At 44.7% G+C, this 27,219-nt stretch overlaps 2 protein-coding genes and 1 long non-coding RNA gene across 11 annotated transcripts; 1 reads left to right on the top strand and 2 right to left on the bottom strand.

Moving 5' to 3' along the window:
- The first annotated feature begins 7,427 nt into the window (after window positions 1-7,427).
- On the top strand, window positions 7,428-13,638 carry LOC109755398 (LRR receptor kinase SERK2). 6 transcript variants are annotated; one of them, XM_020314314.4, is made up of 12 exons: window positions 7,428-7,771; window positions 9,123-9,326; window positions 9,891-10,023; window positions 10,316-10,387; window positions 10,687-10,830; window positions 10,899-10,970; window positions 11,117-11,182; window positions 11,281-11,348; window positions 11,446-11,583; window positions 11,713-12,060; window positions 12,365-12,759; window positions 13,029-13,638. In XM_020314314.4, exons 2-12 carry the CDS (start codon window positions 9,257-9,259, stop codon window positions 13,350-13,352), a joined length of 1,830 nt encoding a protein of 609 aa, XP_020169903.1. In that variant the 5' UTR covers window positions 7,428-7,771; window positions 9,123-9,256; the 3' UTR covers window positions 13,353-13,638. The 6 variants fall into 6 exon arrangements, with proteins under 6 accessions (XP_020169903.1, XP_073361774.1, XP_020169906.1 ...); XM_020314315.4 differs by having other exon boundaries at window positions 7,744-7,815; XM_073505672.1 differs by lacking the exon at window positions 7,428-7,771 and adding an exon at window positions 8,786-9,011.
- On the bottom strand, window positions 9,006-10,981 carry LOC141027968 (uncharacterized). The gene is made up of 3 exons (XR_012190031.1): window positions 10,794-10,981; window positions 9,738-9,856; window positions 9,006-9,140 (listed from the first exon to the last, which is right to left on the bottom strand). It is a non-coding gene; the product is annotated as an uncharacterized lncRNA (long non-coding RNA).
- A 398-nt stretch (window positions 13,639-14,036) lies between the features above and the next one.
- On the bottom strand, window positions 14,037-17,865 carry LOC109755397 (uncharacterized). Of its 4 annotated transcripts, none has more exons than XM_020314309.4 (5): window positions 15,658-17,865; window positions 15,459-15,559; window positions 15,278-15,328; window positions 15,142-15,184; window positions 14,037-14,578 (listed from the first exon to the last, which is right to left on the bottom strand). In XM_020314309.4, the coding sequence occupies exon 1, from the start codon at window positions 17,792-17,794 to the stop codon at window positions 15,782-15,784; it is 2,013 nt and encodes a 670-aa protein (XP_020169898.1). In that variant the 5' UTR covers window positions 17,795-17,865; the 3' UTR covers window positions 14,037-14,578; window positions 15,142-15,184; window positions 15,278-15,328; window positions 15,459-15,559; window positions 15,658-15,781. The 4 variants fall into 4 exon arrangements, with proteins under 4 accessions (XP_020169898.1, XP_020169895.1, XP_020169899.1 ...); XM_020314306.3 differs by having other exon boundaries at window positions 15,645-17,838; XM_020314310.4 differs by having other exon boundaries at window positions 14,305-14,578; window positions 15,696-17,838.
- Window positions 17,866-27,219: the final 9,354 nt, after the last annotated feature.

A 27,219-nucleotide genomic window follows, 5' to 3' on the forward strand; every position in this document is an offset into this window, starting at 1 on the left:
AGAGTTTCTCACTCGTATCTATGCTTAAGTCTGTCTGAATCATGTTAGCAATTGCCGCATTTTATGAAATCTGGCAAATGGATAAACAAAACTGCATTCCTTAATGGATTTATTAAAGAAGAGTTGTATATGATGCAACCAGGAGGTTTTGTCAATCCTAAAAGTGCTAACAAAATATGCAAGCTCCAGCGATCCATCTATGGACTGGTACAAGCATCTCGGAGTTGGAATATACGCTTTGATAAGTTGATCAAAGGATATAGTTTTATACAGACTTGCGGTGAAGCCTGTATTTACAAGAAAGTGAGTGGGAGCACTACAGCATTTCTGATAAGTATATGTGAATGACATATTGTTGATCGGAAATAATGTAGAATTATTATGCAAAGCATAAAGGAGTGTTTGAAAGGAGTTTTTTCAAAGAAAGTCCTCGGTGAAGCTGCTTACATATTGAGCATCAAGATCTATAGAGATAGATCAAGACGCTTGATAAGTTTTTTCAATGAGTACATACCTTAACAAGATTTTGAAGTAGTTCAAAATAGAACAGTCAAAGAAAGAGTTCTTGCCTGTGTTACAAGGTCTGAAAGTGAGTAAGACTCAAAGCCCGACCACGGAAAAAGATAGAAAGAGAATGAAAGCCATTCCCTATGCCTTGGCCATAGGTTCTATAAAGTATGCCATGCTATGTACCAGATCTATTGTATACCCTACACTGTTTGGCAAGGAAGTACAATAGTGATCTAGGAGTAGATCACTGGACAGCGGTCAAAATTATCCTTAGTGGAATAAGGATATGTTTCTCGATTATGGAAGTGACAAAAGGTTCGTCATAAAGGGTTACGTCGATGCAAGTTTTGACACTAAATCTAGATGACTCTAAGTCTCGGTCTAGATACATATTGAAAGTGGGAGCAATTAGCTAGAGTAGCTCCGTGCAGAGCATTGTAGACATAGAAATTTGCAAAATACTTACGGATCTGAATGTGACAGACCCATTGACTAAAATTATCTCACAATCGAAACATGATCACACCTTAGTACTCTTTGGGTGTTAATCACATAGCGATGTGAACTAGATTATTGACTCTAGTAAACCCTTTATGTGTTGGCCACATAGAGATGTGAACTATGGGTGTTAATCACATGGTGATGTGAATTATTGATGTTAAATCACATGGCGATGTGAACTAGATTATTGACTCTAGTGCAAGTGGGAGACTGAAGGAAATATGCCCTAGAGGCAATAATAAAGTATTATATATTTCCTTATATCATAATAAATGTTTATTATTCATGCTAGAATTGTATTAACCGGAAACATAATACATGTGTGAATACATAGACAAACAGAGTGTCACTAGTATGCCTCTACTTGACTAGCTCGTTAATCAAAGATGGTTATGTTTCCTCGCCATACACATGAGTTGTCATTTGATTAACGGGATCACCTCATTAGGAGAATGACGTGATTGACTTGACCCATTCCGTTAGCTTAGCACCCGATCGTTTAGTATGTTGCTATTGCTTTCTTCCTGACTTGTACATGTTCCTCTGACTATGAGATTATGCAACTCCCGTTTACCGGAGGAACACTTTGTGTGCTACCAAACGTCACAACGTAACTGGGTGATTATAAAGGTGCTCTACAGGTGTCTCCAAAGGTACTTGTTGGGTTGGCGTATTTCGAGATTAGGATTTGTCACTCCGATTGTCGGAGAGGTATCTCTGGGCCCACTCGGTAATGCACATCACTATAAGCCTTGCAAGCATTGTGACTAATGAGTTAGTTGCGGGATGATGTATTACGGAACGAGTAAAGAGACTTGCCGGTAACGAGATTGAACTAGGTATCGAGATACCGACGATCGAATCTCGGGCAAGTAACATACCGATGACAAAGGGAACAACGTATGTTGTTATGCGGTCTGACCGATAAAGATCTTCGTAGAATATGTGGGAGCCAATATGGGCATCCAGGTCCTGCTATTGGTTATTGAACGGAGAGGTGTCTCGGTCATGTCTACATAGTTCTCGAACCCAAAGGGTCCGCACGCTTAAAGTTACGATGACAGTTATATTATGAGTTTATGTGCTTTGATGTACCGAAGGTTGTTCGGAGTCCCAGATGTGATCACGGACATGACGAGGAGTCTCGAGATGGTCAAGACGTAAAGATTGATATATTGGACGACTATATTCGGACACCGGAAGTGTTCCGGAGAAGTTTCGGATTAAACCGGAGTGCCGGAGGGTTACCGGAACCCCCCGGGGAAGTATTGGGCCTTGGTGGGCCTTGAGGGGAGAGAGAGGGCAGCAGCCAGGAGGTGGCGCGCCCCCTCCCAAGGGGAGTCCTAGTTGGACTAGGAGAGGGGGGCGCAGCCCCCTTTCCCTCTCCCTCTCCCTCTCTTTCCTTCCCCCCCCCCCCTTCTTTCCTAGTAGGACTAGGAAAGGGGAGTCCTACTCCTACTAGGAGGAGGACTCCCCCTCTCTCCTTGGCGCGCCTAGGGCAGCCGGCCTCCCCCTTGCTCCTTTATATACGGGGGCAGGGGGCACCTAAGAACACACTTTGATATACGATATTTTAGCCGTGTGCGGTGCCCCCCTCCACCAGATTACACCTCGATAATACCGTCGCGGAGCTTAGGCGAAGCCCTGCGTCGGTGGAACATCATCATCGTCACCACGCCGTCGTGCTGACGAACTCTCCCTCAACACTCGGCTGGATCGGAGTTCAAGGGACGTCATCGAGCTGAACGTGTGTAGAACTTGGAGGTGCCGTACGTTCGGTACTTGATCGGTCGGATCGTGAAGACGTACGACTACATCAACCGCGTTGTGATAACGCTTCCGCTGTCGGTCTACGAGGGTACGTGGACAACACTCTCCCCTCTCGTTGCTATGCATCACCATGATCTTGCGTGTGCGTAGGAAAATTTTTGAAATTACTACGTTCCCCAACACCGAGTGCGGGAGAGACGGGGAATGTGCAGAAGCTCACAGCGAGGACGATGGGCTGGTCAGCGGGCTCGGGGAAGGCTGGTTGACGACGTCTCAACGGCGGCGATCCACGACGTCCGAGGAAGAAGATGAGCTTGATTGTGACGGCGTGGGCTGCACCGTCTTGATCCAGAGCGCGCAGCCGATGTAGTCGACAACGGGGAAGCTCCCGGACATGGATCTATCCCGCGGGGAGCTCGATGGCCGCGACAACGACGAGGTTCATGGCGTTGGTGGCGTCGGGTGTGCGCGAAGTGGCGGATCTAGGGCGAGAGGGGGGAGAGCTGCGAGGGGGAGTGGGCGCGGAAGAAATCCTAGGGGCAGAGGGCATCCTTACCATCGACGAGGAGGCGTGGGATGGCCGACGCGTGCGGCATCCGCGCCATGGACGCGCTCGATTTGTCCACGGGGGGCTCGATGAATAGGAGGAAGGCGACCGGGGGGAAGTGGGCTGAGGTGGAAGGGGCCTGCACCGTGCACTTGTGGCCCAAGTGCATAGTGGGGCCTTTTCTTTTCCATTTTCCTTTTTTCTCTGTTCAGTTTTTCAACTTTAGTCTCTGTTTTGCGTTTTCTTTTAGTACCAAATAAGTTTTGTTTTGAACAAAACTTGGCACATAAATCTAACACAATATGTTGAGATGGAACAAAAAGTTTGGGGTCAAAAGGTTTAGAAATTGAAAGGCCAATTTAATTGCTGCTGGACCACTAAATTAATTCCCATGGGCATTTTGGTAACTCAAAAGAGGCTGGTTTCAACATGACAATGATCAGGGGAATTTATAGGATAAGGTGAACATTTTAGTTTTACTGTTTGAAGAAATAAATATTTGACTTGCATTTTCAATTTGAATTTGAGTTTGGTTTGAAACAAAGTGAGGATTAGCAACTTAATTATGATGACATGGCATCATTGGGCATGAGATTACTGTAGCATGATACTAGAGGTGTTACAGACCATCTAGAAGTTGCAGGTTGAAGGATGGAAGATTGAGGAAGTGCAGATCCAGGCCCTATGTGCGCTCCTGACTATGCCTCATGAGCTTACTAAAGTGATCAAGCAGAGCTTTTGCTTTGGCCTCGTGATCGGTTAGCGTCTCAGTGCCAACAGTCAGCGACGGAATATGATTTTTCCTTCTCCCGTTTGCTCTGAGGTGGAACCATTTTGTATTAGCATCTCCCACTTTGATCTTGGTCATCCTGGATCTTTGTCGCCATCTGATTCGGCCGAGTGCTAGAAAACCCAGCAATTTAGCCTTGAGATCTCTTCTTAAACCCCTTTCATCCTCGGATAGCTGACTACTTTCTTGGGCAAGGTCCGGCTGGAAAATCACTTGATTTGCAATGTCCTCTTGTATCCTTCTCTTTTTCTTTCTCAAATCTTTGTTCCATTTCCTCAGGGCTGAAGCGGTTCTAGAAAGTTTGGAATGAAGCACTCGGATGGCATCAGTGGAAATTACCTCCTTGTTCCAAGCCCGCTGAACCACTTGCTAAAAACCCTCAATTTGTTGTGTTGTGCTTTTATTAGTGGCTTTGGCTTGGCCATGTAATTCTGGACCATTTGTTGTACCCATTAACTTAGATCGGTGAGACAAAAATAACTTCGAACCCTGCCTGTCACATAATAGTACTATCATATCATTGAACATGTTCCAGTGTTGATGTTGGACCTGGTGTATGTTGACTGTAGTTCAGTCCTCCACTTAATCTAATAATGATTTATTTTTCTGGTCCCAAACAAAAACCTTGCTCTGATCCAAGCCTGAAAATGCGTCGTCGGTCAAAGAGTACCCACAACTAGTTGCATGGGTCGTAGACTCGTAGTCCTGGTCGTGCCGTTTCACTTTCATGACAAGGATGGATATGAATATATGTGGGGCATGCGTGACAAAGAACAGAATGTCTCCATCACAAGAATGTCCTTCTAGCATGGACCCAGAGCTTGAGAAAATTGCGTATTCCTTGCCTTGACTAGTAGTGCCACTTGACGACTCTGCACTCCCCATTGTCTGTGATTATTTTTGCGTATCAGACCACCTACATGAACGAATTGCTAGAAAGGACCGGCAAGCCGGGCAAGCGACCACAGCCTGCCAGGTAACAGGAATCCCCTCCTTCCTTTCCCACATCAAACGGTTGATCCAAGACCGAAAGCTCAAGCAGAGTGAAGAGAAGAATCCGGGCAGAAAGCAGAGCATCTAACTCAGACGTGTCATACTTGCAGCGTTGAGAATCCATCCATGCTTATATTTCTCTATCCGTCCAGGGTTGAGGCTTGTCTCCTTGGGGCTTGGGTGGTATAGATCTCTCTTAACCTATCCCTGGTATGTAGACTGGTAGCATACAGGAGGACTGATTAGGATGCATGCATGGCCAGTGGCGGCTCCAGCGTGAAAATGCTGTGGGTTCAAATATATATACTGAACTATGTAATGTGTTCTAATTTTTTTCACAATTATCAACTAATCTAAGGGTGTAATCCAAAAGGCTGTGGGGTCAGCTGACCCCACGCACACACATGGAATCGCCACTGTGCATGGCTCTCGTTTTCTCTTGTCCTAGGCTATCAAGAGAGACTGCCAACAAGACATGTGTTGGATTCTTCATTTCCTGTGCAACCCAACTGAATAGGACAGAGCACTTCACAGGAGAAGAGACCTTTCGGTTGGTTCTGGTTGGCCCTTCGAATTCTTTCTAACAAGAGGCCACAAACTCGGTCCAGCATGTAAAAACTTGGACTTTTGTTTAGGTGGAAATAGGTGTTCGTTCGGATGAGGACGCATTTCAAGCATAATAAATAGTGATGATGATGAGGCGGCAGCAGCAGCAGCAAAGTGGGAGCAGAATAGATACGCCCACTACTAAAGATTGTCCTGCCCATTGTTTGTTTAACCTTTTTTGTTTGAAAGAAAGAAAGAAAGAAAAGGAACTAGTATATGGTAGAAACAGGAAAGGAAGGTTAAATTATGCAGTAAAGCCTGTATCGCCGTTATTCTTTATTTATCTTTTTTTGCCAATGCTATCTCATAGGTACTTAAGTTCTGGAAACATTCCTTATAGGCTACATGCCGGATTCCTGGTGTTTGACTACAGAGAGCATATGGGATGGTGCGATAGATTTACTTGATTGGCATTTCTGTACTTTACTACTACATGTTGCCATCCGTAATTCTCGATCAATTTGAAGAAGAAAAAGGATGATCCCACGCAATAAAAAGGGAGCTAGTGTGAATATTTGCTTCTCCTACGGCAAATTAGCAAGTTCTTATCCTCCAAAATGGGTCCACAAGGACTTCCTCGGGTCCTTAGAAAAGCGACTTTTTCTCGGTCAAGACGGGGAGTGAATTCAGAGATAATGAAGTTGGCGAGCTAATCTTTTAAAACAAGCCTATGAAACCCTTCCAATAAATAATATTGCAATGGGAAAATCCACATTAAAATAATTCAATATAGGCTTATGCTTAGCGTCATTGTATATAACCAAAAAGCAATCCAGCTCCAGTTCATACATACTGTGGTACTGCACCCTCGATATATATACATAATTCTTTTTGCGTGTGAATGAAATGGAACTTTGGAGCAACGAGTGACATAAACAGATTTAACAGAACATGGCTTAAAATACAAATGGAGTGAGAGAATATAGCTTGTTATCACTGGGATGAAATTATAATCAAGAAAAATAATGATTCTAGAATTATGATGGGATAGCAACAAGCAAGATAAAATAAAATATGCCAGGGAGCAACACGCAATAAACAATACTAATAATTGAGTGGCAGCAATAGACAAACCGATAATTTGTGGTGCCATGGTCATCATGAAAGGCACATCTTGGGAAGATCTAAAACACAGGGCAGTGGACAGTGACCTATAGTTTGTCTATCATAGACTGTCGTTTCAATATCAGGGAACATATTCGTCTATATCAATATCAGCGGGATGGCTGGAACCAACAAACCCACTTGGTTTCTTCAACAAAATATAGACTAGATTAGCTGGTGCACTTGCTCCAATAATTTTTACAAAAAAATAGAGCCTTTTTCAAAGTAGCATCAGCATAGATGCTTAAAAGTGTGATGGTGGACTGGCTGAGCATGTTGCGCACAACGATGAAGGAATACATACATGGTGCTTTGGGTGATTATTCCTTGCTTATGCTAGTCGATGGGGAAGGGAAGCACAGTCCCCTTCAGAAAAACTGGGGCTCTAACACCCATAACTTCTCGAAATCACATCTGGCTAATATCAGATCAACCAACTCCCATAATTTCAGTTCAACACTATGCTGACACCTGAATGCTCACCTGGCTCTTTCCATGCATGAAACCCTATGCTGAAAGATGGTAGGGCCCATATAAATGCCATGAGATTTAGAAGATCTATCTGCTAATCGGCTACTTAAGTAGCGTAAAGCTCCCGTCTCAAATAAAATAAATAAATAGAGAGACAGAGTAGGTTAAAGCTCTAACAGAAAACTTTCGGTACCCCAAACCAAAGGGTATGGCCTGAGATCCGAATCAATTAGTGACTTTGAAGTCCGTGGGGCATTCAATCTGAGATGCCCGTTACAAGATATAACGAGACAAATGGACTTGATTGCTTCTTCCTGCAAGAAGTAGACTGTTAAATTTGACCCACTCAAGTCACTCCAGTACCTGGACACTTAGCTCTGAGAAGCTCAGACTCCTCCCAGTCTTCTTCTAACATACACCTCAAAGAAGAAATGTCGAAGGAACGCAGTAGCACCACAAGCTTCTCACTCCCTTTCCTGGTAAGTTCATGACGCTCTTCTTCCCATGTGCACATGGTTGACTTGTAAGTCTTTCTCTGCTTCTTCTTCTTTGCTTCACTTGATTGCTTGCCTTCCTTTAGAGTAGCTGTTGTGCGTGTTCATCTTCTCGAGAAATGGTCGCGTGTTTTCTTTCTCTGAGGTTGTTTGTTCTATTGCTTCCCTTGTGATTGTGGAGGTTTCTTTTCACTAAAACACTACTGGAGCATGGCGCAGTAGATATAGATTATGCTCAGAAGCTTCCACCTGCAGAATTAAATGAGTAGGAAACTGAGTGTATTCGGCGACGGCAGGGCCTGACGGGAAGGGGGGAGGGGACGTCCGGGGCAGTCCTCTGGCGGGGCAGTGTGCGACTGGCGAGCTCGGTCGAGCGGCTGGCGGTGAGCTTGCTGGGAGGTGCGCCAGGGCAGACTGTGTGGTAGTGGTGCTGCTGAGTGCAGTGGAGGCATGGTGCTGCGCACAGCGGCGTGGGCTGCTCCTGAGCGGCCACGGAGGTGCGCGGGCATGGCGGCGCGTGGAGCTGTGGTTTAGTGAGCGGCGGCTGGGCTTCATCTTCGTCCTGGTGCTGAGGTGCTGCTGGAGCTGGAGTTGCCGCTGATTCTGCTTATTGGAGAAAGTGGAGGTGTTGTGCTGCTGCTGCTGGTTGGAGTTGGTGCTACTGGGAAGCTTCGTGATACTAGCGTGCCTAGAAAAGGTTCTCATAGCTAAACTGAGTAGCTGAAGTGAGTGATCCTGGTGGTGGTGTGGCTGCTGATTGCAGAGAGAGCTGCTGCTGCTGCTGGGTACTCCTCTCCTCCTCTGTCTACAGAGAGAGACAAGGTCCATTTTGGATATGAGTCATGAATCTTGATACTGAAGTTCTTAATAAGTACTCCCTCCGTAAACTAATATAAGAGCGTTTAGAATACTAAAGTAGTGATCTAAATGCTCTTATATTAGTTTACAGAGGGAGTACTAACAAGTTGTGAATTTGGGGAGGTTGCCATGTTATTGCAAAAAAAATGGCAGGAAAAAACATGTTTATTTTGGCTCAAGTTTTCTCCCCATAATAGCTAGCAAAGTATCCCGTTATGTCTGAGATTCCGGCATTTAGAATCAGTTATCTCACTGTGGTTTGCAACTGAGAAGCAATCAAGATGATTGATAGGTTGCAATTGAACCCAATTTTCATCGTTGCAGGTAGGATTTAGTTAACCTGAATCTTCCTTCCTGCTTTTCAGCTGTAGGTTTTGTAAAACTTCTCTCTGTAAATTGATGGCTTGATTCTTTGTGATTTTTCATTCTTCTCAGTTCCCTCTGCTGGTCTTCTCATGCGCTTCATTTTTCTTTTCAGTAATGCAGCTACCTGCCACTGATTCAGAATAAATTGAGCGCTTCTGTGTTCCATCGAGCAAACAGATACAGATTAAATCGAGCAGTGTTTCTATTCCCCAAAAACAAAACAAATTGAAAATAGCTTCAGAAAGCATGAAGCTAGTAGCTTTTGGATTAGTTTTATTGGGGTGCCTGCAATCTTTGGCAGCTCCTGACTTCCAAGGTAAAGCCCTTATATATTTGACATAAATAAACATCTTTGCCACATCAGACATTATTCTACAAGGTCCGCACTCGGTAAGGCAATGTCATATTTAAATTGATTTTTTTTACTCCAAGCTATCTATTTGACTGGAGTATCAGTTGGAGATTTGTCTTCCTGCCTTATAGTTAGACAAGTATATTTCGTATACAACAATATAATTGCCATAGTAATCCTACGGAATGCTGGTGTTGTAATTGGGGCATAAAAGGATATAGCATATACAGAAACTAATGCACCAATGGTGGTTGATGGATATCAACCACACCTTCAATTGCTTAGAAAATTTGCAGTTCTGTTCCAGACGAACATGAAACTGTAAAAGCATTTCTCATCGAATATTGATTATTTTCTTTCAATGAAGTGACCTACCTTTGGTTTGTTCTGCATCAGTTAAGCTATCCAGATTGCGAGTGGAACACTTAACAGGTGTCAACTCAGAAGGATTGGCCATTTTCCATTCTCTTGCATTTAGTGTCTACCTCGTAATACTGCAAACAAAATGACATTTTTTTTTAATCTCAGTCATAGCACTGTATGAAATGAGGATGATGCTCACTGACAGCCGAGGTGTCTTGAAAGACTGGAACAATAACCAAGTGAGCCCCTGCTATTTTGATAATGTTAGATGCGATCAAGATGGCAGCGTTATTGGAATGTAAGTGAAAGAATTCATCTCAAATGCGTACTTCAAGAAAATTCACATTCTGGCCTATGAACATAGTGAAGTGAAATCTTCGATACTTCTAGTAAAACATTTCTAAAGTGCTTGATGCCAACTTCTAGTTAGATCACTCAAAAACTTCTCATAATAGAACAATGGTTTTACTTCAACAGCACATTCTTCATGCTCTACTATCTCCTACTTTTACTATTATAATACAGTTCACTATAGCATTTACCTGTGTCCACGTGACTATGTGCCTAGTTTCTCATTTCCAAATATGCAGAACTTTGAGCTCCTCAGGGTTAAGTGGAATTTTATCACCCAGCATTGCAACGTTAACAACTTTACAGCAGCTGTAAGTTCAATTATCTACTATTGCAAATATGTATTTCAAGATTATTCTTTATAAAAAAGAGTACTGCACCAAACGCTGGTGGTTGTTTCTTGTTGTAAGTGAATTCAATGAAAAGATCCGGAAATAACGAATAATGAGAAAATTCATTTATAGACATTTTGTTCTCGTTTCCAAATTTCTACTTAGTTATTCCCATCATCTGGTAACCACAGGATGATCCCAATCTCCTTTTAGTCAAAGATAAATCTCACTTCTCCTTCCAAAATGGATGACATTTTCTTATTACTATATGGTTTCAGGTTATTGGATGGTAACAACATAACTGGAGGAATTCCACAGGAGTTAGGGAACCTATCAAACTTAATGACTCTAAAACTTGGAAGAAATAGCTTAAATGGCTCAATACCTGAATCTTTTGGCCTTCTATCAGAACTCCAAAATCTGTAAGTCAGCCCATTACTCATGTTATCATGACTGAACCACAACTCTAACAATGTGATAAGTTGGACAGGGATCTAAGCGAAAATCTGTTGATTGGTAACATTCCAAACTCTTTGTCAAATCTTTCATCGTTGAACAATATGTAAGTTGACCTTTTCATGCTGACAAATCCATGAAACCTGCCTAATAGTGAAAGTCATCAATAATATTCATTGTTACTACTTTTCCACATAAATAAAGGATATCTCTATTATCTTATGATATATCATAACTCATTGTGTTTTGCAGTAATCTCGCATATAACAGTCTTAGCGGTGAAATACCAGAACAGCTACTTCAGGTGTCCCAATATAAGTATGGCATATCTTTAGTATTATCAGAATATATTATACAAACAATTTCATGTGTACCACTTTATGTTTTACATAATAAGTGAAATCGAGTCTTTACAGCTATACAGGCAACCATTTGAACTGTGGCCAGCACTTAATTTCATGCAATGGAAGCACTAATAAGACAGGTGATTTAGATAGCAACATAGCAATCCATATTGAACCCTACATTTGGAGCAAGAAACTACATACATTGTCAAACTAAATGCTTGGTAATACCAACAGGTGGATCAAGCAACTCCACTGTCAAGGTGATTCTTGGAAGCATTGGCGGAGCAGTCATTCTTATTGTTTCTGTAGTTCTATTTCTGCTATGGTGGCAAAGAATGCGCCACCGTCCTGATATATACATTGATGTTCCAGGTTCGTTCAGCAAGATCACTACGTTATTTTCAAAATTACTATAATTAAACTTTCAACAATATTACCATACCAGAAAGGACTCTGAACATTTTTCAACCAAGAAATGATAAATATTTACAACATTTTTAGGTCAGCATGATCACAACCTAGAGTTTGGGCAGATAAAGCGTTTTTCATGGCGAGAGCTCCAGACTGCGACCAATAATTTCAGTGAGCAAAATGTACTCGGCAAGGGCGGTTTCGGTAAGGTGTACAAAGGAGTGCTTCCAGGTCCAGACAGCAAGAAGGTTGCGATCAAACGGCTATTTGAAGTAGGAAGTCCCGAAGGCGAAATGGCTTTCCTCAGAGAAGTGGAATTGATAAGCATTGCTGTGCATAAGAACATATTAAGATTAATAGGATTCTGCACGACACCAACAGAGCGGCTCTTGATATACCCCTTCATGGAAAATCTGAGTGTCGCTTCCCGTTTAAGAGGTACTGCTAAGCTAAGATATCTCTTCATCACATGAGTTTATTCATATGTTTATTTAATTGGTCCTTTTTTTAGGTGTGTCAGCTGAGTTGATGCATGCAATTGTAGTGTAGTGTATTGCCAGAAACTTGGAGTGCATTTTATATGTGTTGAATAAGAGAGAAAACAGAAATCATGAAGAATTCAGTTATCTCTAACTTTTATACCAGACACTACAGAGTTTCATTATATGTTCTTTTCAGATAATAATATAGCATATAATTTATTTGTGCAACATACTGCTGATGAAACTCCAACAATACGCAGATATAGAACTTAATGAACCAATATTAGATTGGATGACAAGAATGACGATCGCACTTGGAGCTGCCCGTGGTTTGGAATACCTTCATGAGCACTGCAACCCCAAGATCATCCACCGCGATGTCAAGGCTGCCAACGTCCTACTCGATGGGAACTTTGAAGCAGTCATAGGAGACTTTGGGCTGGCAAAGATGATGGACATGGGGAGGAACACTGTGACGACAGGGGTCCGTGGGACAATGGGCCACATAGCTCCCGAGTACTTTAAGACCGGGAGGCCATCAGTGAAGACGGACATATTTGGATATGGTGTTATGTTATTAGAAATTGTGACAGGCGAGCGTGCAATTTTCCCGGACTTCCTCGAAGGAGCTGGCGAGGTCATGCTCATCGATCAAGTAAGATAGCAATACATTATGGAACTGCTTATAAGTACCCCAAAAAAGATTATAGGTGTTACTGAAAGCTTATGAAACTAAGAAACTAAAAGCATTCTGAAACTCAGTCAGTGTTGCTCACCTTAATAATTAATATGGGCAGAAGTTAGGTGCTTAGAATGGAAGATGTTTAGACATCCCGTATGAACAATGCCTTGCACTTTCCAGTAAAATTTTGGCTTGCACGCTCACATAGTTGACTCATATGAGGTTGCTTGATTAATCTGAAGGTGAAACTGTTGATGCAAGAAGGGCGATTGGAAGAAATCGTAGACCGCAATATAGGCTGTGGATATGACTTTCAAGAACTAGTAAAAATTATCCAAGTAGCACTCCTCTGCACCAATATTGACCCTTGTCAACGCCCTGCTATGTCGGAAGTTGTGCATATGCTGGAAGAAAAAATTGTGCCGGAAGATCAGTGGGAGGAGTGGCAGCGAGCTGAGCTTACCCGTCGGCAGCAGTACGAAAATAAGCAGCATCACAAATTATTCACCTTCAGTGAGGAGTCACTGAACATCTATGAAGCCGTTGAGCTCTCTGGTGGCAGATGAGCTGCAAGATCATCAAAACTCATCATGATGTTCACTTGTTTCTTCATTAGAAAGAGTGAAAGGAAATATAGAACTCAAAAGTCCCTTTTATAGATGCTATCTATCTGGAGTACAGAATCAAAACAAAGTTTTGCGAGACCCTATAGAATCATTAGCAGAATTATGTATAAGTAACTGTACCTAGTATGTGGTGCTGTGACACAATGTTGTACTTATACATCTAGCTCAGACATTATTAACATCTGTATGCATGTATATAATCTATAAACAGACATATTTGATTTTACCTGTGTGCACACGTCTTGCATAGGAAATTTTCTGATGACTATTATTGCTTACTATTAAAATTTGGGTGTTATATAGTCCTCATGTAAGGGCCAGCCTATCCAACTTTATTTTTGAACTGTATTATTGCTTATTAGATACGCTTGGCATGTAATATCTTGAAAGTTTAGCCAAAAGTCCAGCAGCATGCATTTTTCAAATTCCAAACTACAGATAAGTTAACCAACCAACGATGGCCTAAGAGAACTGCACAGCAATGTGTTTCCCCCACAAAAATCCGAAATTGTAAGGGTAACTCGAGCAATGAAAGTGACCATCAATAAAGATAAAACCAACAAAGAAACTCCAAAATCAAGATATTACTTATTATACAAGGAAACATGTTGCCAGGCGTCAATCTAGATGAAGTGGTTTTCCTTAAGAAGTTAGCGTACATGTGTAGATTACAAGCAATGATCATATGGAGCTCAACATCAAACATGTCCAGTGAGGACCCATAAAAGGTCAAGACTGAGAAAGACATTTTCACTCCAGCCAACAACTGTGGTGCAGCTGACATAGCATAATAACGTAACCGTGTAGGCGCCACCAGTCCCCTTAAATACCAGCAAGCATCAAGATTTTGCTGACTAGACATGAATTTCCTGAGTTATGGGGATACTCATCTGTTTTGGTCAGTTTTCATGGTGTTCTTTCATTGAAAGGGACCTTTCACAGTATTACTTGCAATTGTTAGATATTTTAACTAGACAGTTCCCAGTTTTTGCAAGAGATTTTCTGATATCCAACCAGCTTGACATTGGGGATTAGGATAAGAGCCCTCGTGGGAGACAAGCATCCAAAGCCCAGCTGCACGCAGTTGCCGTATCTGGAATAGTTTTCGAGCCAATGAGGGCAGCCAACATCAACAAAGAGCGAGGTTCAGATACCAAGAATCATGTCTGCAGAAAGCAGAATAAAATTCATGAAAAAAATATGATGTGCAACGTTCTGCAGCACAACTATGATAAAATGAATAATATTTGCATTTACAAACACAACTATCCTAAACGAAACTTTGCCTAATTAGGTCTGCAGAAAGTGGAACAAAACTCAGGAGAACTATGGCATGTGCCTTTTTTGCGAGAAAAAAAAATGCCCTGCATCGTTCAAATCTGCAGTGCAACTATATTAAATGGATCATTTTGCGTTTATAAACACAACTGCCCTGTAAAAAATTTGCCTTAAGTAATAAGTATGTGAACAAGGAAGCTGTGAACGATATTATGAACATGTGAAGAATAGTAATCAAGAATTTAGAGCTAACAACTATGTCTAAGGTGAACACAGAATAACAGTGAGAATAAATATCATAATCTTGCAACTTCTTACAAGAATTCTCTGAAGGAGAACTGAGACAGCTGAATTTTTGGCCATGTGGTGCAAAAAGAAAATACAGAATTTACACATCAACACAGGAAACAATATACTCTGGTAGGAATAGCATAGGATCAAATTTACGAACCCATCTGCGTATCAGAGACTTCGGATTGTAGAAAATATGTGACCTGTCAGTGAAACAACTCACTGCTATGAATAAGCATAGCATGAAATTATATCTTGAGAAGTAGGAATATAGGGTGCAGAAAATTAAAGATAACCTTCATATGCATATGGATTTTGTTGAATATCTCCAACATAGAGTTGTTCTCCTGTACAAACGGAAACATTCAGAATGGTAAATCATACAAGAATATGTGTCAGGCAACTTAAATCAAGACTCAAACTAAATTAGAACTAACGCTGAGCTATCACAGTTTCTTCAGCATATCAACAACAAACCTTCTTTCTTCTCACATGTTTATGCACAGGGGACGCCGTTCCTGCCATCAAGCAGTTCTTACACGATACACTAGCGGAAGTCTGGTCATATAGATCTTGGCCTGGAAGAATTATAAGACCAGTGAGTATGCAAGAGCAGAATTTTGATCAACCAATATTGCGAACTTTCTGAGTCATGGCACATACAAGAAAAGAGTACCATTTTACTATGGCAAGCTGAGAACAGTGAACACCTACTGTAGAATATTTCTTCCATATCAGTTGCAAGCAATTAGATTGCTCTCCCTAACTAAGCAATAACTGTAGCATTCTTTTCTTGAAAGCTAGAGGGTTTTTTTCGAGATCTTATCAGATATTTCAGAAGCTAGGGCGTGTCTATTGTTCGCGCAGCATGAATTGATGAAGCCAGTATAAGTTACATGGTCAACAGCCGAATCCCAATCCAAAACCCTTTTTAGGAAAAGACTTGCATCATCCACATTTCCCGTAGCACTGAGCTTTCTAACTAGCACATTTGTTGCGTGAATCTGTCGCCGTTTATCCAGTCTATCCAAGATAGATAGAGCAACACTTGTCCTTTCCCTACTGCAATATTCAAAAGCTAAAGTGACAGGAGTTACTTCACACGGCACCAAATGTTTATCAAGCATGCCTTCATATAATGCCCGTGCTTCCTCTAGTCTCGATTCCTTGCAGAGCCCACTTATTAGAGCTCCATAAGTTACAGAGTCAGCGAGGCATCCATTTTGAATCATTCTATCAAAGACTCTCAAAGCTGAGGTTGATTTGCCAACTTTACAGTAGCCTGCAATCATTGAGGTATAAGTTTGTGTGGTTGGCACTAATTCTATGGCGAGACACTTGTCAAACAGCTTTTCGCTTTCTTCCATCTGTCTCTGCTGGCAATATGTAGCAATAAGGGTGGTGTATGTTTCTATGTCAGGATGGCAACCATTTTCAATCATCCGGTTGAACAAATCTAGAGCATATGTTATGTGACCTTGTTTGCAGTGTTCAGTTATGAATATAGTATATGTCACTTTATCAAGCTCAAGCCCTTGAGTAGTGGCCCTCCGGAGCACCTCGTAGGCCTTTTCAATTTTTCCTTTCTTGAGGAGGCCATCAATGACAGCATTGTATGTGTAAATGTTGGGCAGGAAGCCTTCATGAGTCATCTTATTCATCAGCTCAAAGGCACGATCGAAGCTGCCTGTTTTGCTGTGGCCACTGATCAGCGTAGTGTATGTGTTTGTGTTTGGTGCCAACCCCTGCTCAACCATCCTTCCAAGAAGCATCTCAGCTCGAGCAAGCTTACCCTCATTACAGTACCCTCCAATCATCACAGTGTATGTATGCACATTCGGCTTGTATGAACTACTCTTGATGAGCTTCAAGAAAAGCCTGAACGCCCGCTCCGTCCACCCAATCTTACAGAGCCCATCGATCAGCGACGTGTGTGTGTACACATTCGGCTTCAGTCCTTTTCCGACCATCTCCTCCAGTACACGGAACGCCTGCTTGACATGCCCTCTTTTGCACAAACCATCAATCCACACAGTGTAATTCACCACATTTGGTGGGGTGCCCATCTCCAGCATCCTCCTGAAGAACTCAGACACGTCCCTAAATCGGCCCTTCTTGCAGAAGGTGCGCACGACCACCGTGCATGTCGCGTTGTCCAGGCAGAACCCTTGCCCCCACATTGCCGCCAACAAGGCTTCGACCTCCTCCACCCGGCCTTCCCTGCAGCACCCTAGGACCAGCGCCCGGAAGCTGCGCGCATCAGGGCACACCCCACCACGGGTCACCATTCCGTCGAACACCTTGCGCGCGTAGGCGAAGTTCCTGGTGTCCAGCCCGCCCCTGAGGATCCAGTTGGCCGTCTCGACGCAGAACGGAAGCCCGTGGCTGCGCATCTCGAAGACCATGTCCGCGGCCTCCGGGAGACGGCCCGCCTCGGCGAAGGCGGCGACCATCCGGCGCATGGCCTCGTGCGCCATGGGGAGGCTGCCCCTCGCGACGAAGGCGGTCGCGGCGGTGACGTAGAGGCGCATGAGGTGGCGCACGTCCGGGCGGGACGCAAGGCGGCGGAAAAAGGCGAGCGCCGCAGCGGAGCCATCGGATTCCGCGAGGGAGGGGAGTGCCGCGATGGCGTCGTCGGGAGCTAGCGCGCCGGGGTCGTGGTCGCCGAGCGAGAAGATGTGGGGGGCGGCATCTGGGGTGCAAACGGGAGGCGGAGGCGGGGCGCTGGCCGTGTTTGTGGTGGACAAAGGTGGGGGCTTGAGTGCGAAATGGAGGAGGCGGCGCCCATGGCGATGGCGAGAGAGCATCTGCATGGAGCTTCTTGCTGCTCTGCTGGTGCGGCTCCTTTCCTGCTCTCTGAAAGAACCATTTTCTTTAGAGGGGTGCCTCTGAAAGAACCATAGTAGGCGATTTCCTTTTTTTTTAGGGGTGCTAACACTTTATTGATCTATGGTAGCATTAAGAGGTATACATGCCGAGCCATAAGGAGATAAAAGCCACAAATGGCGACCCCGATCAAGCAAAAGAGAGTGTTTAGCAAGATTATGAGCATCGCTATTTGAAGCTCTGCTTTCAAAAATAAAGCTACAGCTATTAAAAAGGGACTCCTTTGAGATATTTCTCTGATGATCGATAAGTAAGCTTCGCCAGTCCCTCCTTTAATATCCTCTTCCACCTGTTTGCAATCGCAAGCCACCACAAAGTTCTGCAGAGATAGGTCTTCGGCCAAAGCTAGCGCCTCACGACAGGCAACGGCTTCCAAAACTGCCGGGTCTAAGACTCCCAGAATGACCAGCGATGAGGATCCCAAGTACAGACCCTGTTGGTCTCTGCATACTGCTGCAGCTGCTCCTACACCATGGTCCTGCGCAATCCCACCATCTACCATTTGCCGCTCGTTGCGTTGAACTGTCGACGCAACGCACAGGCGAGCCACCCGCGCGCAGAATCTGGGCCAGCCCAGTCATAGCGTTTTCGGGTTTTGGGAACCTTCTAGATGGTTCCCAGAACCGGGTTCTTCTGTTTTGTTTTCTTCTACTTTTTTCGGGTTTCTCTGATTTTTTTTCTTTTCTTTGTCCTTTTTGTTTTCTTTTTTGTTTCTAATTTTTGTTTTTTCCAGTTTAACGTTTATTTTCCTTTTCAAGCTTTTCCTAATTTCTAAAATGATTATTCAGAATTAAAAAAAACCTTGTTTTCAAAAATTGTTCACATTTTTCAAACAATGTTTGTAGTTTCAAAATTTTGTTCACATATTCAAATATATCCGTGTTTTCAAATTTTTGTTCACAATTCAAAAGAATTGGAAACTTCCAAATGTTTTGTTCATGTTTTCAAAATTTGTTTGCAATATCAAAAAACTGTTTGGAATATGATTTTTTTTACAAATAGTTTAGAATTTCAAATTTTGTTCGGTTCCTAAAAATTGTTCACTTTTCAAAATTGTTCGGAATTTCTAAATACGTTCATGTTTCCAAAAATGGTTCAAATTCATGATTATCAAAAAATGTTTGAAACTTTAAGAAATGTTCCCATTTCAAAATTTGTCCACAAATTCAAAAAGGTTTCACTTCTCAAAATTTGTTCACAAATTAAAAAAATGCCCCTTTTTTGAAAATTTGTTCACAAATTCAAAAATGTTCTTCTTCTCCAAATTTGTTCACAAATTCAAAAATGTCCCTTTTTTGAAAATTTGTTCACAAATTCAAAAATTGTTCACATTTTGCCAAAACTTGTTCATCATTATCAAAACATGTTCGGGATTTTATTTTTTTCCAATTTTTAAAGATTTGTTCACAAATTCGGAAAACAATGTTCATGTTTTTAATTTTTTTTAACAAATTCAAAAATTATTCACATTTTTTGAAAACTTGTTCGTCTTTGTAACGCCCGGATAATCATGCTACAGTAATCCCATGCTAATGGTGCCACGTCACCACGGTTACTGTTGCTAATCTACCGTTAGGTCAAACCCTTTCAAAATTCAAATTCAAATTAATGTCAACAACAAAAGTTTTTTCAAAATTTAAAACAAAAATGTTCGGGAGGTGCCATATTTTGCATAAGTAAATATGGTGTGATAAACATATTTTTATAAAATGCGTAGGTAATTTAAAATGATTTAAAATAGAAAAGAAAATAAATAAAAAAAGAAATTACAAAACAGGAAAAAAAAAGAGAAAACCCCCTGGGCCGTGGCCCAACTGGGCCAACCCATCAGGCCCAGCCGGCCACCCACTTCCTCCTCCTTATCCACCCCGAACCCCCCACCGACACCCCACTCCCCCCCCCCCCCCCCCCCGAAAATATCTCCCCCCTCTCCCCCGATTGGATCGGGATCGAGAGGAGGAGACTGACGACGCCGCCGCCCGGACCGCCCGACGCCGCCTCGCCCTCGCCGGCCTGCCTCCTCCTCCCCGCCGGCCTGCTTCTCCTCCTCCCCGCCGGCCTGCTTCTCCTCGTCGCCGTCGTCCTCGACCACCACCCCGACCCCCGTTGCCCCTGACCCTACGGCCACCGTGAGCCGCCGCCTATTCTCTCCTCCTCTCCCCCTGTCCCCGTACGCACGCACGCGCGCCCGCTCCGCCGTGGCCGCGCCCTCTCCCTCGTTGCTCCCTCGTCCCGCAGCTCCACGCCAACACGCGCGCCCGCGCCGTCCCGTGCCCGTGCTCGCGCCGTGGCCGCGCCCTCTCCCCTCCGCGGCTCCCTCGTCCCGTGCACGCCCCGTCCGCACGCACACGGCACCCGCGCGCCGCGCCCCAGCTCCTGGCCGTGCCTGCCCCAGTCGATGCGCGCGCGCTCGCGCGCCCAGCGCCCCGCTGCCACCCCGGGGGCCGCGGCCTCCTTCCCCGCACCGCGCCTAGGCAGCGCGCCCCACCGTCACGCTCCCCGCGCTCGCCCGCGACCTCATGCGCCCTGTCCGCCGCGGCCACCGCCCGGTGCGCTGCGCCGCCGAGCACGCCCCCAACCCCGGCACCCCGCCGACCGTCGCCCCGCGCCTGTTCGCCGGTGCCCCGGCCCTCCTCGCCCCGGCGATCTGGGCGAACGCCCAGTCGGGCGCCGCAACGCCCGACCCGCCCCACTAGCGCCCCAGCGCCCGATAGGCCCCCTGGGCCCCTGACCAAATGGCCCCACGGCACAGAGAACGTTTTAAAAAAAAGATTTAAAAAATTAAATTAATAAAAATAAATAAATAAATATAAAATTAATTAAGATAATTAATTAACTTAATTAATCATGTTAATATTAACTAATTAAGATTAATTAACCTAATAACCAATTAACCTAATTAACTAGTGTTAATTAGCTAACAGCCCCTGACAGGTGGGACCCACCTGTCAGGTTGACCAGGTCAACGGTCAACGTTGACTGCTGACGTCATGCTGATGCATTAATTAAATTTCGAATTAAATTAATTTACTAAATTCTAAAAATGATTTAAATCTTTAAAATTTAATATAAAATAAACCGTAGCTCGGATGGAAAAACTTTGTACATGAAAGTTGCTCAGAACGACGAGACGAATCTGAATACGTAGTCCATTCGTCAGCCACACGTTCCTAGCATAGCGAGCATGGAACTTTCCCCCTCCGGTCCGTCTGTCCGAAAACGCGAAACATCGGGAATAATTTCCCGGATGTTCCCCTCCTTCGCCGGTACCACCTACTGCCGTGTTAGGGCACACCTAGCACCGCTCATTGTCATGTCACGCATCGTCATGCTTATGTTTGCATTGTATTTACTGTTTCTTCCCCCTCTCCTCTCCGGTAGACTACGAGACTGACGCTGCTGCTGCCCAGTTCGACTACGGAGTTGATGACCCCTCCTACTTGCCAGAGCAACCAGGCAAGCCCCCCCTTGATCACCAGATATCGCCTATTCTTCTCTATACTGCTTGCATTAGAGTAGTGTAGCATGTTACTGTTTTCCGTTAATCCTATCCTGATGCATAGCCTGTCCTTGCTACTACTGTTGATACCTTTACCTGCAATCCTACATGCTTAGTATAGGATGCTAGTTTTCCATCAGTGGCCCTATATTCTTGTCCGTCTGCTGTGCTATACTATCGGGCCGTGATCACTTGGGCGGTGATCACGGGTATATACATGACACCTGTGGTGACTAAAGTCGGGTCGGCTCGTAGGAGTACCCGCAAGTGGATCTTTGTGGCGGAGCGACAGGGCAGGTTGAGACCACCTAGGCGAGAGGTGGGCCTGGCCCTGGACGGCGTCCGCGGTTACTTCAACATAACACGCTTAACGAGTTCTTGGTATTTGATCTGAGTCTGGCCATTTGGTCTATACGCACTAACCAGCTACGCGGGAACAGTTATGGGCACTCGATGTCGTGGTATCAGCCGAAGCTCTTCTTGACGTCAGCGACGGAGCGGCGCGCGCCGGATTGGACTGGAACGCCTGCTAGGCTAGGTCTGCTTCCGGCCGCCCTCGCAACGTGCAGGTGTGCAATGGGCGATGGGCCCAGACCCCTGCGCGCATAGGATTCAGACCGGCGTGCTGACCTCTCGGTTGAGCCTAGGTGGGGCTGCGACGTGTTGATCTTCCGAGGCCGGGCATGACCCAGAAAACTGTGTCCGGCCAAATGGGATCGAGCGTGTTGGGTTATATGGTGCACCCCTGCAGGGAAGTTTATCTATTCGAATAGCCGTGTCCCTCGGTAAAAGGACGACCCGGAGTTGTACCTTGACCTTATGACAACTAGAACCGGATACTTAATAAAATACACCCTTCCAAGTGCCAGATACAACCCGGTGATTGCTCTCTAACAGGGCGATGAGGAGGGGATCGCCGGGTAGGATTATGCTATGCGATGCTACTTGGAGGACTTCAATCTACTCTCTTCTACATGCTGCAAGATGGAGGCTGCCAGAAGCGTAGTCTTCGACAGGACTAGCTATCCCCTTCTTATTCTGGCATTCTGCAGTTCAGTCCACTGATATGCCCCTTTACACATATACCCATGCATATGTAGAGTAGCTCCTTACTTGCGAGTACTTTGGATGAGTACTCACGGTTGCTTCTCTCCCTCTTTTCCCCCTTTCCTTTCTACCTGGTTGTCGCAACCAGATGTTGGAGTCCAGGAGCCAGACGCCACCGTCGACGACGACACCTACGGCACTGGAGGTGCCTATTACTACGTGCAGCCCGCTGACGACGACCAGGAGTAGTTAGGAGGATCCCAGGCAGGAGGCCTGCGCCTCTTTCGACCTGCTTCCCAGTTTGTGCTAGCCTTCTTAAGTCAAATTTGTTTAACTTATGTCTGTACTCAGATATTGTTGCTTCCGCTGACTCGTCTATAATCGAGCACTTGTATTCGAGCCCTCGAGGCCCCTGGCTTGTATTATGTTGCTTGTATGACTTATTTATGTTGTAGAGTTGTGTTGTGATATCTTTCCGTGAGTCCCTGATCTTGATCGTACACATTTGCGTGCATAATTAGTGTACGGTCAAATCGGGGGCGTCACAGTCTTTATCAAAACTGGTCATAATTTTAAGAAATGTTTGTGTTTTTCAAAATTTGTCCACAACTTCAAAAAATGTTCCTGTTTTTAAATTTTCGTTACAAATCCGAATTTTTCTTCACAATTTTTGAAAACTCGCGTGTGTGTTTTCAAAAACATTCAGAATTTTCAGAAAATGATTAAAAACAAGAAAATATAATCCAATCTGCCGATATGGCTAGTTCTAAACATTTCACGTGGTCTTCTAACCACGAACACGAATCAGGCACAGTGGCCAGCTACATTCGCTCTCCTAGAGAGCGGTCGCGAGCTCGAACCATAGCAGATACCCAGCGTTTGCTCTGATTTTTTACACCTCCCCACTTGCATGGGCCGGCCCAGTCCGGGCAGTGCCCTGTGCGGAGCCTCGACATTCTACCATAGAATGCGGCAGATAGGATGTCCCCCATAGTAGCGGGGAAAGATGGAGCCCGTGCAATTGTGGACGAACCTGGCAAGATGGGTTGGCCCGGCACGGCACGACCTGGGCTATACGGGTCAGGCACGGCACGGCCCGTCTATGCACACTAACTACACGGGCCGTGCCATGGTGTCCTCCATGACCAAAATCACTAATTGAGCGAAATCACACCTAAAAAAACTAATTAAGTGAAATCACTAATTGAGGAGTAATTATTTCAAAGATCACTTTCACGCCCCCAGGTTGCGGCAATTGGCGCTGCGCAAGTGCCGTGCTGCATGTGCGTCACTTGTCGCAACCTGAGAGTTCTCTTTTATTTTGTAAATTCGTTTATTCAAAACGTTTTATCTCCTAAATCATGCGGGATCCCTCGTGTCGAGATCTTCAAAACTAGATCCCACATTGTTAGGTTTTGACGGAAAAGAAAATTCACGAAAAAACGTGCCTCTCGCGAAAGAAAAACAAACAGGTTTTTTTGTTTTCGAGAGGCACGGCCATGCCTCTCATGGAAGCACAGTCGTGCATCTCATGAAATGAAAAAAAGTGTTTTTTTGTTTCAAAGAAGCATGGTCATGCCTCTCGCTGAAGCAAACCGTGCCTCTCACGAAAGGAAAAAAGGGGGGAAACATGTTTTTTTTCGTCTCCCACAAGCACGGCCGTGCCTCTCATGAAAAAAAAGAGAAACAAAAAAAATTTCATTCACGAGAGGCATAGCCGTGCCTCTCGCGGAAGAAAAATCGTGCCTCTCACGGAAGGAAAATAACGAAAATGCATTTTTTGCCAAAAAAATAAAAAAATTACTCCTCAATGGAGGAGGCGGCGCCCATGGCGATGGCGAGAGAGCATTTGCATGGATTTTCTTGCTGCTATGCTGGTGCGGCTCCTTTCATGCCCTCTGAAAGAACTTTGTTTCTTTTGAGGGGTGCCTCTGAAAGAACCATAGTAGCGGGGAAAGGCGGAGCCCGTGCAAATGCTTGCTGTGGACAAACCTGGCCAGATGGGCTGGCCCGGCACGACACGACCTGGGTTTATACGAGCCAGGCATGGCACGACCCGGCTAGGCAGGCTAACTACACGGGCCGTGCCATGGTGTCCTCCATGGCCAAAATCACTAATTGAGCGAAAGTGTTAAAAAAAACTATATTGAGCGAAATCATCCCTAAAAAAGACTAGTGGAGTGAAATCACTAATTAAGGAGTAATCTTTTCAAAGATCACTTTCACGTCCTCAAGTTGCGGCAAGTGGCGTGCTGCATGTGCGCCACTTGTCGCAACCGGAGAGTTCTCCTTTTCTTTTAAATTCATTTATTCAAAATGTTTTATCTCCTAAATCGTGCGTCGAAATCTCAAACCGTTTTCACCGTTGAATCCCTCGTGTCGAGATTTTTAAAACTAGATCCCATGTTAATAAGTCTTGACGAACTATTTTTCACAAAAAACTGGACGAAAAATTCATGCCTGTCACGAAAGAAAAAAACAATAAAAAAAGTATTTTCTTTGTTTTCGAGAGGCACGATCATGCTTCTCACGGAAGCTAAACCGTGCCTCTAGCGGAAGCACAATCGTGCATCTCATGGAATGACAAAAGAAAGAGAAAATGTGTTTTTTTGTATCCGAGAGGCACGGCCATACCTCTCGCGGAGTAAATCGTGCCTCTCACGAAAGGAATTCATTTCCGAGAAGCACAGCCGTGCCTCTCGCGGAAGCAAACCATGCCTCTCACGAAAGGAGAAAATATGTTTTTTTTTTCGTTTCACGGAAGCAAAACCATACCTCTCACGGGAGAAAAAAAGAGAAAACAAGTTTTTTTTCATTTATAAGGGGCACAGCCATGCCTCTCTTGAAAGCAAACCATGCCTCTCACAAAAGGAAAAAACATGTTTTTTTCATTTTCAAGAAGCACAGCCATGCCTCTCGCGGAAGCAAACCATACCTCTCATGAAAGGAAAAAAGAGAAAACGTGTTTTTTTCCATTTTCGAGAGTCACGGCCGTGTCTCTTCCGGAAGCAAAACTATGCCTGTCACGGGAGAAAAAAATTGAGAAAACAAGTTTATTCATTTATAAGAGGCACAACCATGCCTCTCGTGGAAGCAAAACCGTGTCTCTCACAGAAGGAAAAAAAATAAAAACACATTTTTTCGTGAAAAAATAGAATTTTTTGTCCAAAAGCTAAGAAAGACTTGTGGAAAACAAAAAAGCCGGAAAAGCCCGCCTAAAAAACGAAAACACCTGCGAAAAAATAAAAAAACAACAAAATCCGGAAGGTGCGCGCAGAGCGCAACATGTGGCGGCGGCTGAGAGCGGGCCAAGTGGCGCGCTCTCAGCCCACCCCCAAGTGATCGTTGGGAGACTCCTCAAGCAGCGCTCGTCAACTAGTTGCTCTCTTAATTAAGGAATACTTCTTTCAAAAGTCACTCTGCCCTATGTGTGTTACTTGTCGCAAATTGGGAGTTTTTTTCTTTTTTCGTAGATCGGTTTATTCAAAATGTTTTATCTCTTAAACCGTGCATCCAAATCTTGAACCGTTTTCGCCATTGGATTCCTCGCATCAAGATCTTCAAAACTAGATTACATGTTGATAAGTTTTGGTAAACTTTTTTTGCACGAAAAAATAGGACAAAAAACCGTGCCTCTCATGGAAGGAAAAAACACTTTTTTCAATTTTCGAGAGGCACGGTCATGCCTCTCACAGAAGCAAATTCGTGCCTTTCGCGAAAGCAAAACCGTACCTCTCGCGGAAAGAAAAAATGCATTTTTTCCGTTTCCGACAGGCACAACTGTGTCTCTCGCGGAAGTAAAACCGTGCCTCTCGTGTGAGGAAAAAAACACGCTTTTTTCGTTTTCAGCAGGCACGGCCGTAAATTTTGCGGAAGCAAATCCATGCTCTCGCGGAAGCAAAGACGTGCTCTCGCGAAAGGAAAAAAACATGTTTTTCTCGTTTTCGAGAGGCACGGCCGTGCCTCTCGCGGAAGGAAAAAAAGGAAAATGTGTTTTTTTTTCTGTTTCCAAGAGACACGATCATATCTCTTGCGGAAGCAAATCCGTGCCACTCATGGAAGCAAAAAAACGTGTTTTCCACGCAAAAAAATGAATATTTTTGTCCAAAAGGTAAGAAAGACCGGTGAAACCCGAAAAGCCAAAAAACCGCAAAAACCCATCTAAAAGGTTACCGAAAAAGGCTTCTGCCCCGCTTTATATATAAAGCAAAGATCGACATCACCCGGTACAAACACACGCCACCACCACACACACACCCAAGGCAAGATACATAGGCACTGAGCGCAGCTACACCACCCCTAGCACTACTACCACGAAGAGATGAAGCCGCATACGACGGACCGTGAACTTCAAGGCGATGCCTTCAGGAAGGATACAACACCGGAGCATCGCCACCGCTCGATCCGAGGATCAGAATTTCCCCTGGAGCTGCACGACGGACCGTGAGAGCCGCAACGACGCCTTCAAGAAGGGAACGAGCTTCGCCGCCGCCAGTCCGCCCGAAGACAGAATATGTTTTCACCCTGGCCAACACTCACCGCCAACGAACGCCACACGCCGGCTACCACGCCGCCCACACGGCCATGGCCCCTGGGCAACACCAAAGCCACGGTATCTGCCCAAGAGCACCGCGCTACCGCCACCAGGGCCGCCGCCCCGGAATCCAAGACCTTGACACCACCTCACCCGAAACCCGCCGCTACCCCAACCAAAGAGACGGGCGGAAAGGTCCCACCTTTCGCACCCCTGGGCGACCCCAGCGTCGAGACCCAAAAGGCTGGCCAGCACTGGCATCCATCGACCCG

This window comes from Aegilops tauschii, chromosome 7 (genome assembly GCF_002575655.3).
Source record: "Aegilops tauschii subsp. strangulata cultivar AL8/78 chromosome 7, Aet v6.0, whole genome shotgun sequence".
NCBI lineage: Eukaryota > Viridiplantae > Streptophyta > Magnoliopsida > Poales > Poaceae > Aegilops > Aegilops tauschii.